This window comes from Anopheles coluzzii, chromosome 3 (assembly GCF_943734685.1).
Source record: "Anopheles coluzzii chromosome 3, AcolN3, whole genome shotgun sequence".
In the NCBI taxonomy this organism is placed as follows: domain Eukaryota; kingdom Metazoa; phylum Arthropoda; class Insecta; order Diptera; family Culicidae; genus Anopheles; species Anopheles coluzzii.
Window position 1 is genome coordinate 21,490,577 of NC_064671.1, and position 13,939 is coordinate 21,504,515.

General features: G+C 39.6%; 1 protein-coding gene across 1 annotated transcript; it reads right to left on the bottom strand.

The window, feature by feature from the left end:
* Positions 1 to 204: 204 nt before the first annotated feature.
* LOC125907197 (uncharacterized) lies at positions 205 to 872 on the bottom strand. The gene is made up of 2 exons (XM_049608098.1): positions 441 to 872; positions 205 to 265 (listed from the first exon to the last, which is right to left on the bottom strand). Exons 1-2 carry the CDS (start codon positions 806 to 808, stop codon positions 205 to 207), a joined length of 429 nt encoding a protein of 142 aa, XP_049464055.1. The 5' UTR covers positions 809 to 872.
* Between the last annotated feature and the right edge of the window lie 13,067 nt (positions 873 to 13,939).

A 13,939-nucleotide genomic window follows, 5' to 3' on the forward strand; every position in this document is an offset into this window, starting at 1 on the left:
ATTATTATTATTATTATTATTATTATTATTATTATTAGTATTATTTCTATTATTATTTTTATTATTATTATTATTATTATTATTATTATTATTATTATTATTATTATTATTATTATTATTATTATTATTATTATTATTATTATTTTTATTATTATTATTATTATTATTATTATTCTCTTTCTTGGTGTAACGTTATATGCTTACTTATTCTGACATATTCTGTACCACAAAGCCGGATAGTCTGTCCTTGCTACGGGGTGACGACCTATATGAGGTTTGAGCACATGATGGGCAGGTTATAAGGTCTTACGAGTACAATCCCTAATATCGCCCCTTTGTCATATAGAGCTCAAAATGTATAGATCTTCTTTGAAATACAGTCGAGTAGCGACAGTGTTTACTAAAACAAATCAGTATTTATTTTAACAATCCACTCAAACTTTGAAACCTCCTTCTCTTTCAGCGTAGTATGGATGTAAATTTTCCACAGCCCTGACGGTAAAAACGGAGGAATGGCTTTGGTCGGAAACACCTTATCGATGGTGTGAGCTGACCGTGGCTTTATCGGACACACGCCCCGTTCCGGCATGTTGTAGATGTTGACCAGATATTCACCGTATTCATCATGGAGCATATCGACAAAATCGCACAACTGGTGCGTTGGCAGCTTCATCGGATAATGGTTAAACTGTTGATTGCCGAGCGGACTGTGGAAGATTTGTGTCGAAACCTGTTGACGGTTGAGTAGCAAAGATAAAATAAATACAAGCACAACAAGCGATGCGTTAAACATCAGATTTTGCTGCATTGCTTACCACGTATTTGTTGTCCAGAACAATCTTCGAGGTAAAGGTTCCGTTCAGAACGATCGTGGTACGATTGTATTTGCGTACACGAAGCGTACTGCCGTACACATCGAATCCTGTCAGCTGTTCCGTGCGTTCGAAATCAATATTAATACCCAGGAGACGTGCAAGCAGCAGGAAAAGCAGTCCGAGAAGGAACCAAATCTTGGCCATGATAATTGTACTCTCTAGTTGACGATACGATTTGTAATGGGTAGCAAAAATGGTTGTGACGCATTTTTCTAGTCGTATTTAAAAACCAAGCAGCAATATTTCTAGCGTGTTGTATACCCGATCGCGTTCTTCAGATATGCTGTGGCACGTGTGCTGGCTCGTGACGCAGTCCGTCATTAGCATGTGCTGTAATAGAAATGAGTAAACAACAAGCTAGGGAATGCGGAATGGTCTAATGGTAGATCTATTGTGAAGTACTCAGTCGGGTTTGATTCCTATCACTAGTGAAAGGAGCTAACTTATCTGTTCCTAGTGATCTTGAATGATGCCTCCTTGATCGTGTAGATCAGGTATGTCAAACTGGCGGCCGGCTAGTTTACTGACGGTACTGTATGCGGCCCGCGACGGTATTAACAATTGGTCCGCCTAACTAATGAATTTTACTTATCCAGCGTAGATCATCATACGAAAGAAGAGTTAAAAATATGATTAAATGAAATTAAAGCAAAGTCGCCTTAATAAAAAATTTGAAGAAAACATGATCGAAATCCTTTCAGTATTCATTGCAAACAGTGAACAGTTTTATTTATTCAAACAAGGATAATTAAATAAGAGACCATGCTATGTTAAGAAATCACTTTTAACATTGAAGACCATCTCGAACCGAGATACCTCGACATTTTTTATCTTATTTATGATGTAAATCTTCCACAGACCTGGGCGGAAAAAGTGCGGTACCGCTTTGGCCGGGAAAATTTTATTCACAACATAGATCATGCGTGGTGTAATGGGACATTCGCCCCTTTTCGGCATGTTGATCATATCCTCGACGTGCTCATTGTAGCCTTCGTAAAAGTTGGACATAAAGTCGCACACGTCACGGGTAGGAAACTTGGCCGGATGGTGATTATACTGCTGATTGCCGCGGCTGCTGTGAAAGAAGTCCGTCGAGACCTGTCGCGACCGAATAAGAAAAGACAGCAATATGTAACGGTAACAGACCGAAATGATAAAAAAACGTCTGCTGAATACTTACCACAATGGTTTTGTTCAGTGGTGCCACTATCTCCAGCGTACCGTTGAGCGTTACCAGCGTTCGATTATACTTACGGACGCGTAGTGAACTGTTGTACAAATTAAATCCTGACAATTGCTCGAATCGTTCGAAATCAATTTTCATTCCATGTAGGCAAATAGAAGTTAGCAGGAAGGACAATAAAAGGATCCACATGTTGGTTCTGTTGCCGGTGCGTAAATGTTGCCATTTCAGGGCGATCCAGCTGCTTTTCATTAGAACAACATTGCCATTGATCATGCGTTACAGCAGGTTATCAGTGTGATCGAGGGAAATGTAGCTGTGTGATACAAGGAAATGAGAATCAATAACACGTTGTAATAGCAAGTATTTTTGCCGCCCCATTTACTAAGACCATATGAATATGAAGGCCAGCGAATGACAAATACAAAAAGTTGTATAATAATTTTAAATTATTGTTTTCGGTTATTATTGTTCGTGTTGTTCGTAATTATACGCAAACAACTTTCAACGACTTCCTTTATTTTCTGAGCGCTTCTACTACTTAGTCAGTTGTTTATTAGAAACATGAAGGTATCACAATATGCCACAGTCTATCAAGATAGTTTAGATAGTTTAGTTAGTTTAGATAGTTAGGCACTAATTCACCGAACGGTTAAGAACGTAAGAATACGTAAGAATTGGGGGGAACAAATAGGCATTTGAGGTATCAAGATCACTTTTATTTTATATATGTGTTTAGTGAAGAGCTTCTAATATAAATTACAACCAGCATAATATATACATTTTTGCAACAAATGCTTTTGGTGCTAGAGCAAATCGTTGTTGACCTTGGCGATAATTTCAAACCTTACAATCTCGACGTTCTGTACCGAATTGATGAGATGTACCTTCCACAGCCCTGGCGGGAAAAATGGAGGAACGGCTTCTTTGGGAAATGGCTTATTAACTACGTAGATGGTGCGTGGTCGAATCGGACACTCGCCCCTTTCCGGCATGTTGATCATGTCATTCACATGCTCGCTATAGTCGGCATAGAAGTTATTCATAAACTCGCAGACATTGCGGGTGGGTAGCTTTACTGGATAGTGATTAAACTGTTGGTTACCGCGACTGCTATGAAAGAAGTCCGTCGATATCTGCAGAATGTTTACAAAAAATAGATTTAAAGAAACAGAACACACAGTAAGAACAAAATCACCCAACTACATACCATGAAGCTTTTGTTCAGTGGTACCACCACCTGCAGCGTACCGTTAAGCGTAACCATCGTTCGATTGTACTTACGGACGCGCAGTGAACTGTTGTACACATTGTACCCGGAGAGTTGGTCGAACCGTTCGAAGTCTATCTGTATTCCATGAAGAGAAATCACACAAATCAGCACGGAATATAATACGAACAACATGTCGCGTTCGATTGAGCAGCTATGAGGGTGCAATATGACGATCGGATGCTTTTAATTCGAACCTATGCTTTATCTTGCGCCTACTCGCGTGCTGAGTGCACATCGATGTTAGCCATTTTACCGAAGATGTGGTAATGATAATGATGATGTGTGGTGTACTGCAGTGAAATTGTAGCAATGAATATATGTCCACTGCATAAATTCCTAGCAAATGTACTATGTGATATGAGCATTCTTATTAGAGCAGTTTTCGTCTGCTTACACATCATCCACATCTCCTATTCGCTTAGGTGTTAACATTTTTGTGATTTTTTTTATATTTAGCTGTATGATATGTCATATGATATTTAGATAAGTCATTAATTGCACTGCATTATAATGATATGTACATCCTATATTTTAAACAACAATAACACATCTGTTCATAATGGTTTTGTAGAGACCGTGAACGGTTTACGTAGCTAAGGAATTAGAAACATGCAACAGGGTGTAGATAGGGTTAGGGAAGGCCTCGAACCGCCATATGAAGGGCCTTACAACGTGGTAAAGAGACTCAGGAAGTTTTTTGTGATAGAGAGAAATGGTAAGCAAATGTCCGTATCAATTGATAGGCTCAAATCAGCATACCAACTGAACAGAGTAGATAGGAAAGTAAATTTTTCACTCCGCGAATTTAAGGGGGAGTAGTGTAGAGACCGTGAACGGTTTGCGAGATTTAGAAACAGGGAACGGTTCTGGAACTTTCGTTAGGAACAAGGATGAGAACATTTCTTCTCTTTCACGCAAGGGTCAAGGAGGATATAAAAAGCCGCGATCGGCCGGAGCAGATCAGAAGGTTCTGGCTCGGCTTACTGTGTGTATCGTCGCGGAATTGAAAGTGAAATAATGGCTCACAGTTGTGTTACACTTTAGTTTTATTTAGATTGTATGTTAAATGCTACATGGAAATACAATGTTGAAAAAGACAACGCATCTCATTGCAGAAACGAAAAAAAAAACATTCTTTATGGTTCTAGTCGTACCGTCGGAAAGGATAGTGCGGTCAGATTCCGAGATCTTGCCTAGCCTTGATGATCAGCTCAAACCGTGCGATCTCAATGTCGTTCATCGTCAGTTTGATTTGTGCTTTCCATAGTCCTGATGGGAAAAATGGAGGTACCGCTTTGGCTGGGAACGGTTTGTTGAGTATGTCGACCTTGCAAGGTTTAATCGGACACTCGCCCTTCGCCGGTAGGTTATCCAAATCGTCTACATACTCGCTGTAGTCTGTATAAAAGTTTTCCAAAAACTCGCACACGTTCTGGGTAGGAAACTTTACTGGATAGTGATTGAACTGCTGATTGCCACGGCTGCTATGGAAGAGATCGGACGTTACCTGTGCAGGATAAAGACAAGTAAAAAAATAAGCTATTCTAGATGGACACTGTGCTTTTATTGGCCTTCGATTTAAACAGAAACTGTTAGAGATTAACAACAACGGTGTCAACAGTTTCTTATAATACCAAAAGCCGTGCGAAGGAAATTCGTCAATATACTTCACTACATACCATAACGCTTTCGTTAAGCGGTACCATCAGCTCTATTGTACCGTTGATTGCTACCGCCGTTCGATTATACTTACGAACACGAAGGGAACTGTTGTAGATATCGAATCCTGCCAGTTGCTCTAATCGTTCGAAGTCGATTTGCATTAGTTGCAGCGTAACTGAAACAAACAGCAGCAATGAGAACAGTACGATCAACATGTTGGTAGGTGTTCGTATAACGATGAACCGTTCAGGTTGGTCAGTATTAATACAAGCAGTTTGAGGATTACGCAAGTGCTTGATCGCGTGATAAGAGCTAACACAGAAACAAATATGTTTTGCATGACTAGTACCAACTCACTCCCTATTATTCAATGAGCGTTTGTGATAAATAGAATACATTACATGTTGCTAATAGATATCTACAGTTAAGCTTGTAGCAATTGAGCGAAAAACGCTTGCTTAAAAAACGCTTGTTTCTGAGGGAAAGAATTCTATTGATAACGCCTCATCAGAAGGGATGAGACATCAAGTTTAACTAACAGGAGGTAAGAAGAAACTTGCCCGGATGTGGGAATGTCTTTCTTCAAAGTAGAAGACCCAAGAACGCGACATCGGATAGGACATGAAGGAAGGGATTGATAAGATCCAGGAAGGAAGCCTCGAACAGCTACTCGAGTGAATTTACACTGGACACTCTCCAGTCTGGCCATCGAGACCGGAGGAGATCAAACAACAGCGGCGTATTCCAGGATAGGTCGAACCCAGCAGCAATACAAAGGCTTCAAGCATAGACGATCGCGGATTTCGGACGCGAGTCTAATAATGATTCTCTGTGACCTATTGGCTTTGTTGATAACATGACTAACACGCGTTTTAAAAGACTGCTTCTCGTCCAGCCACACACCTAGATCCTTTACCGACGATACTCGTATGACAGAATCACATAGGGAGAAGCAAAACGGAATCAACGCGGATTTGGTAAACGAAATCGCGTAACACTTATTTGGACAAAGGCAAAGACCATTATTGTTACATCAAACAGAGATGGAATTCAGCACAGTTTGGAGATCACCACAGTCAGTAGACGAAGATACAAGTAGGAAAATTTTGACGTCGTTGGCTTACAGCAGACAGCCATTAGGAGAATGTTATATCAACATAACATATAAAAAATATGTAAAACACGTCGATTTGTGGTAGGTTCGATCTTGTTAGCTCAAGAAAGATTGATCTTTTTTTTGTTAAGATATTTTGTCATGAAAGGTTAAACATGTTTGGATAGGATTTTTTAAATTTATAAAAAGTACTTTGACACATTATAAATAAATAAAAATTCATTTCAACTGATTATAAACCATTCTCAATGAATAATGTGGTTCTGGAAAACTATTTGTTCAACAATGTTATGACAAAAACAACAGATGTTTTTGCATCAAACTCAAACAAAACTGTAAGTGTGCGTAATTGACTGACACATACTGTACATTTGCTATCATAACTCATTTTGCTCTTTGCAGGAACGGATGATGAATCGATCAAATTCCCAAATCATTCCTAGCCTTGGTGATCAGCTCAAACCGCGATATCTCAACGTCGTTCAGCGTCAATTTGATTTGTGCCTTCCATAGTCCCGATGGGAAAAACGGAGGTACCGCTTTGGCTGGGAACGGTTTGTTGAGTATGTCGATCTTGCAAGGTTTAATCGGACATTCGCCCTTCGCCGGTAGGTTCTCAAAATCGTCTACATACTCGCTGTAGTCTGTATAAAAGTTTTCCAAAAACTTGCACACCTGTTGGGTAGGAAACTTTACCGGATAGTGATTGAACTGCTGATTGCCAAGCCTGCTATGGAAGAAATCTGACGTTACCTGTGCAGATTAACAGCAATTAAAAAAGGAAACTACATCAGTCGGAAGTGCTATGATTGGCCTTTGTCTAAAATGGAAACTGTTGGCATAATTTGGAGGAAATTTTATAGGAGATTTCTTAACGCAGTGACATGACATTATATTGAGATGTTGTTACACACAATAAGGATATGTTTTACATCGTTATTACCAAATACTCGAGAAAGGTTGCCATCAGTTTCCACAAATGTCATAGTCCGAGTGAAAGAAATTAGCCAAGTCACTTTGCTACATACCATGATGCTTTCGTTAAGTGGTACCATCAGATGTATTGTACCGTTGAGTGCAACCGCCGTTCGATTGTACTTACGAACACGAAGGGAACTGTTGTATATATCGAATCCTGCCAGTTGCTCTAATCGTTCGAAATCGATTTGCATTACTTGCAGTGTAATAGAAACAGACAGTAGAAATGAGAACAGTACGATCAACATGATGGTTAGGGTAGGAATAACGATGAACTGCTTAGCTCGGCCAATTGAAATACAAGTGGCTTTAGGATAACATCGCGTGAAAAGAGCTAGTAGAGGAAAAAGTTATGTTCTACATGACAAGCACGAACTCTCCCGCCCTGATATAAAATGTACGTTTGTGATAAATAGAATACATTACACGTTGTCAATAATGTTAGGCTTGTAGCATTTGATCAAAATAAAATTGAAATAGTTGGTTAGTGTGAATGTGACGGTAGCGTACGCATTGTAGCAGAGAACACAGAACACCGTTCAGAGCTATCTGTAATTATCATTTCATAGCAAGCTCTATTTCTATCATACGCTCATATTTAGCTTGCATGCCATTCCTTATTTGCAGCGCGGCATATACATGGCATTCATGTTTACTTACTTATCCGGCGCTACAACCGCTTTGCGGTCTTGGCCTGCCTCAGGAGTGTCCGAAACCGCTCACGGTCTCGCGCCTTCGTCTGCCAGTCCGTTACCCCGTTACTCTCTGAACCTAGTGTGATGGATGTTTTCTCTATGATGGTGTTGTAGTCTTGCTTATTTGCAGGAAAGAATTGCCTATCTAGTAAACGTCTCTACTATTCCCGATAACGGTGCTGCCAATGCAAGGAAATAACGGCTTGGAAGAGTATAGTAGTGGCAAGCTATTTTATAATGCTGATGATGATTTTTGCGAATATATAGGAGCGTAAGGATGAGATAGGACATAAAAGGGGACACGGGTTAGGACGTTCGGCGTGACGTTTGACAGTAGGCGCTAAACTACATACAAAAAAGCACTGGCTCTTAAATGCTCGTGTATTTACTGCAAATATTGCGCACGATCATTGACTCAAAATTCATCAGCTTAGCTCTGCTTCAAATTCAACAGACAATTCAATTAAAAATTAAACAGGTACGATAACTTTAGCAACATAAAAATAGGGGCTTTAGCGATTTCGACGATTCGCCGCAGGCTTGATCAGGATAGCTGAAGCACGATTGATTTTTTTGTTGCAGTATTAATATTTTGTCATTTTGATTATTTTTTGTCATTTGTTTTAACTTTTTTAAATTTATTGGATGTAGTATGAATAATTTCAAAATAAATGAAAACTTTTTCAAAATTAACCTTAACCATTCCCATTGAATAATACGGTTATGAAAAACTATTTGTTGAACAATTTTATAGAGAAACAACTAACTGGAAGTGTGCATAATTGACTGACACATACTATACATTTGCTGTCATAACCCATTTTGCTCTTTGCAGGAACCGATGATGAATCGATCAAATTCCGAAATCGTTCCATGATTTGGTGATCAGCTCAAACCGCGCTATCTCAATGTCGCTCAGCGTGATTAGGATTTGCGTTTTCCACAGTCCCAGTGGGAAAAATGGAGGTACTGCTTTGCTCGGAAACGGTTTGTTGAGCACGTATATTATGCGCGGTGCAATCGGGCACTCGCCCTTCCTCGGTAGGTTAATCATATCGTCGACATACTTGCTGTAGTCTGCGTAAAAGTTATCTATAAACTCGCACACGGGCTGGTTGGGGAATTTTACCGGATAGTGATTGAACTGCTGATTACCACGACTGCTATGGAAGAGATCGAACCGTATCTGTGTGAGATAAAAAGAAAAGAAAAAAATAAGCTACACCTGATGAAAAATGAGACTTCATCGGTCTTTGACTTAACCTGAAACTGTTAGCTTTTTTTAAAAATTTCCTACACATTCTTCGACACCATTACGGGTTGTTATTACATTGTTATGATCTGAGACTCGAGAAACGTTGCCAACAGTTTCAGAAAGTGTTATAAACCGTGTAAAAGAAATTTGTCAACTCGTTTCACCACATACCATAACGCTTTCGTTAAGTGGTACCGTTAGATGTATTGTACCGTTGAGTGTTATCGTTGTTCGATTGTACTTACGAACGCGAAGAGAAGTGTTGAAGACTTCGTATCCTGAAAATTGTTCGAATCGTTCGAAATCAGTTTGCATCACTTGCAGCGTAAAACAAAATAACAACGGAAATGAGAACAGTACGATCAACATGTTGGTAGATGTAGGTATAACGATGCGCCGTTCTGGTAGGTCACTTTTAATCCACGCAGCATTGGGATCACGCAAGTAGCAGATCGCGTGAAAAGAGCTAGTAGAGGTAAAGGCCATGTTCTGGGTGACACAAAACGACTTTCTGCTCATATCATAGTAAAATGTGTGTTTGTAGTAAATGTAAAAAAAACGTTGTTCCGCTGTTCAGCTTGAAGCATTTGAGAAAAATAAAATTGAAACAATTGTTCAGTGTGAATGTGACGCGTTCAGTGAGGGTGGTAGAGGATACACTGTTTAATAATCAATAATGATGGCTGGCTTTTTTCATGCTTTGTGATGATGCGAACTATAATTAACTGTTTGACAATTATGACAACATTCTTATAACATGCCCTAGCTATTTTATCCTATCAGCCTTTGCCACCGTCAGGATGATCGGATGTCCTTACAATTTAGCTTGTGGTTTCCTTCTTTTCCACATGCTCGAACACATCAACAAAGATGGTTCAGAAGATGCGTCGCTCACATACGCGCAAGACGTTTCCATCATCCGCTCGCATGGTTCAAGACTCATGTCTATAGACAATGTGCGGTATATCTCACATTTCGTGCAGTCACGAAGTCTTCTAGATCTCATCAGATGTTGAAGCCCATAGTATGCACGATTCCCCTGCACAATGCATTTCCGATTTTCGCTGCTGATGTCGTTGTCCAAAATAACGACCGTCCCGAGATAGCAGAAGTTATCATGCCATCACATACAAAGACACACACCTCCAATGTATGGATGCTGGTGAGTGAATTCATTACTTATCAATATTCTCTAATTATTATTATTATGATTTTATTATTATTATTATTATTTTATTGGTTAATCCTCAACGTCCCGTACGGCCTAATTAAAATGGGTAATAGAAGACAAAAATATAAAAAATAAAATACATAACAAAATCAAGATTTGTATCGCACTTCACTGAGACTACGGCAGAAGGCGGAGACGTTCCTTGAAGCACTGAGTTGAATTACTATACTTTATATCAACATAAAAGAAAAAAAGTTTGGTATGTTTATATCAGTCATCGCCAGTCAAAACAATCAATCCATAGAATCGTCACTCCAGTTAGCGAACGTTGTTCGTTAACTGGAATTTGTTAACCTCTCAGTTAGCGGTCATCTACTGTAGTTGGTTTCCACTGGCTACAACGTCATCGATATGCTGTTTAAAATTCAAACTTGAATCAAGAAGAACGCCCAGATCTTTGTCATGATGTCATGTCATGTCTTTGTTTTTGTCGATTGACTGCAGTGCCATCCATGAAGTCCATTTAAAAAATGTATTGAATATAATCCAAAACAGAGAAGATATATTCACAAATGTTCTCACGTAACTCATTTTGCGCTTTGCTGCAAAAGGTTGGTGCGGTCAGATTCCGAGATCATGCGTAGCCTTGATGATCACCTCAACTCGTACTATCTCAATGTTGTTCAGTGTGTGTGCCATTTGCACCTTCCACAGTCCCGTTGGGAAAAATGGAGGTACTGATTTGGCCGGGAACGGTTTGTTGTGCACGTATATTATGCGTGGTGCAATCGGACATTCGCCATTCCTCGGTAGGTTAACTACATGCTCACAATACTCGCTGTAGTCCTCGTAAAAGCGTTGCACAAACTCGCACACGTTCTGGGTGGGAAATTTTGCCGGGTAATGATTGAACTGCTGATTGCCAAGCCTGCTGTGGAAAAAATCGGACGATACCTGTGTAGGTTTAAAAAATATATAAAAATGACGCATATAAAACCAGAAGCCGTACGAAGGAAATTCGTCAAGATACTTCACTACATACCATAACGCTTTCAGACAGCGGTACCATCAGCTCTATTGTACCGTTGATTACTACCGCCGTTCGATTATACTTACGAACACGAAGGGAACTGTTGTATACATCGTATCCTGAAAGTTGTTCGAATCGTTCGAAATCGATTTGCATTACCTGCAGCGTAACTGAAACAGACAGCAGCAATGAGAACAGCCCGATCAACATGTTGGAAGATATAGGTGTATCGATGGTCAGCTTAGGTCGGTCAATTTAAATGCAAGTGGATGTAGGATTACACAAATGCCAGATCGCGTGAAAAGAGCTAGTACAGGAAAATAGATGTTCAGCATGAGAAGTACCAACTCACTCTCTATTCTACAATGTGACTACATTTGTGATAAACAACATACATTACACGTTGTTATGTGTGCTCAACTGTTAGGTTTGTAGCATTTGAGCAAAATAAAATTGAAACAATTGTTTAGTCTGAATGTGACGGTGGCATAGGATACATTGTTGCAGACACCACAGACCAGCTTTAATTGCAAACCGTAATGATCGTGTCATGGCGAGTTTTATTTTCAAGCTTCGTGATTATAGGACCAACAATCAACTGTTTGGAGATACTGTTTGAGCAGTTCGAGCAGTTCAACGGATTTGAAATGGTAGATATGAAGCTGCGTGTACGTAAGTTTAACCGCACGATGACAACGCTGAATGGTACGATTTTCATACGGCAGCCTATCAGCAACGATGTTGTGGTGAGTTGAGTATACGTATTGATGGATTACCTTTTATACTGTAATCAAATGGTTTCTGATGCATCTTCATAGTTTCACACCGATCTGTTCCACAGTCGGCTGGGTAATCAGCAGTTTAACCACTATCCGGCCAAGCTGCCAACGTGTGGCTTTTGCGACTTTTTCGACAACCTGCACAATACCTACGAGGAGCATATTAGCGACATTGTGAACGTACCGCGGCTCAAGGAATGCCCGGTCCAGGTACGGGAAGCACACATCCTAGATAAACCGTTCCCATCTTCCGTGCTGCCGCCGGTGTGTCCAACGGGACTGTGGAAAATTGTCATTAGCGGCCGGTTGGACGATGAGGAAAAGCTAAACTACCATATGGTGCTGAAAGTGTACGAAAATGATTTCTTCGGGTAACGGGATAGCTTGTTAGATAGCATGTACGTTTTGTGTGATTTTTGTTTATAGGCTATTGCATTATTTATTTATTTATTTGATTATGTGTTATTTACACTATTTGGTGAGGTAATGCATGGAATAAAGATGAACATTCATGTAAGGGCAAAATACTAAAAAGCATTATATGATTCTATAAAATATCCTTGAATGATTCGTAAGTACTACAAAGTAAAAGAAGTCTCTGCAATTTTGGTAATTTAGTTGCCGGTGATCTTAGCCTTGGCGTTTATCCGTATAAGTAATATTAATACATTTTCCATGATTTAGCCAATTGAAGCTCCGTTTTGTTTATCAAGAATGAGTTCAGTATGCTGGCCTATGCGAGCTACGGTCTGAGAGATATGGCTGATCAACAATCACGGTGTCCATTCTATCCAAGTCCTATGATCAATTGATCGTTCACGGAGTAAATGTTGAACGACTTTTAACGAAGACTGTTTGGACCGAACAATGGCTTATTTTTGTACTTCGAATGGATTATTCACTCAAAATGTTGTTGGATTTTGTATACGGTGTAGTTGATATAAAGAACGATTTTAAGGAGGTTTAAGATTATAGAATTTCTGTTCCAGGGTTGGTATATAAATAGTTAATGAAAAAAAAACCTGGTGAAAAAATTCATTCCACACATGTTGTCGATTTATTTATTATTATTAATCAGAATTACGAAAGTCAACTTTGGTCTGGAGAGCTATTTAATGTCCAGGATAAAGCATCAAAAACAATGTATAAATGTTAAGCCGGTCTCATTGTACAGTCGTCAACTCGTACGACTTAATAACACGCCCGTCATGGGTTCAAGCCCCAAATAGACCGTGCGTACGTAGGACTGACTATCCTGCTATGGGGGGAAATCAATAAGTTACTGAAAGCCAAGCCCACAAGTGGTAGGCAGGCCTTGATAGACAATGGTTGTTGAGCCAAAGAAGAAGAAGAAGAAATGTAAAGTAAAGGTAAAGTTGTGTGGATAAAGGTAAAGTTGTGTGTTTGATCAAAAGTACATTCGATACAATCAGGACAAAAACTGTCGAATTTCCTGGCAAAGAATCGACATCAATAAGCCAGTTCGGATCGCATTTCAGATTCAGATTTAATGAGATATATTGGTTGGATATGGTGACATTACTATATGATCACATGGCAGATCTTGTCTCATCTCCGTTCGAGAGGCACACGTGAAACACGTTTAGCACACGTGATAGTTAGCTAAAACAAACGTGATTTTAAACCTTGCATGACGATACAAATTAACTTGTATGTGGACATGAACATGGTTATTCGTAGTGATAGTAAGATTAATAAGACATTTTAGCCATGCATCTGCATGTAAGAAATTAATAAAAAAGGCCAAGCTAGTGCACTGTAAATCCTCATTTGCAAGCACGATGTTCGCCTGGCAGTACCGTATACTTCTGCTAGTGACCAGCATTATGGTTACCGTTGCGATACAGGCAAATTTCGAGCGGCTTGAGCAACCCTCGGGCAAGGAGTATGTGGATTACGATCT

Coding starts and splice junctions, on each gene's coding strand:
- LOC125907197 (XM_049608098.1), bottom strand. CDS start 808: ATGCAGCAAAATCTGATGTTTAACGCATCGCTTGTTGTGCTTGTATTT. Junction 266..440: donor AAAGAGAAGGAGGTTTCAAA/GTTTGAGTGGAT, acceptor AACCTCATATAG/GTCGTCACCCCGTAGCAAGG.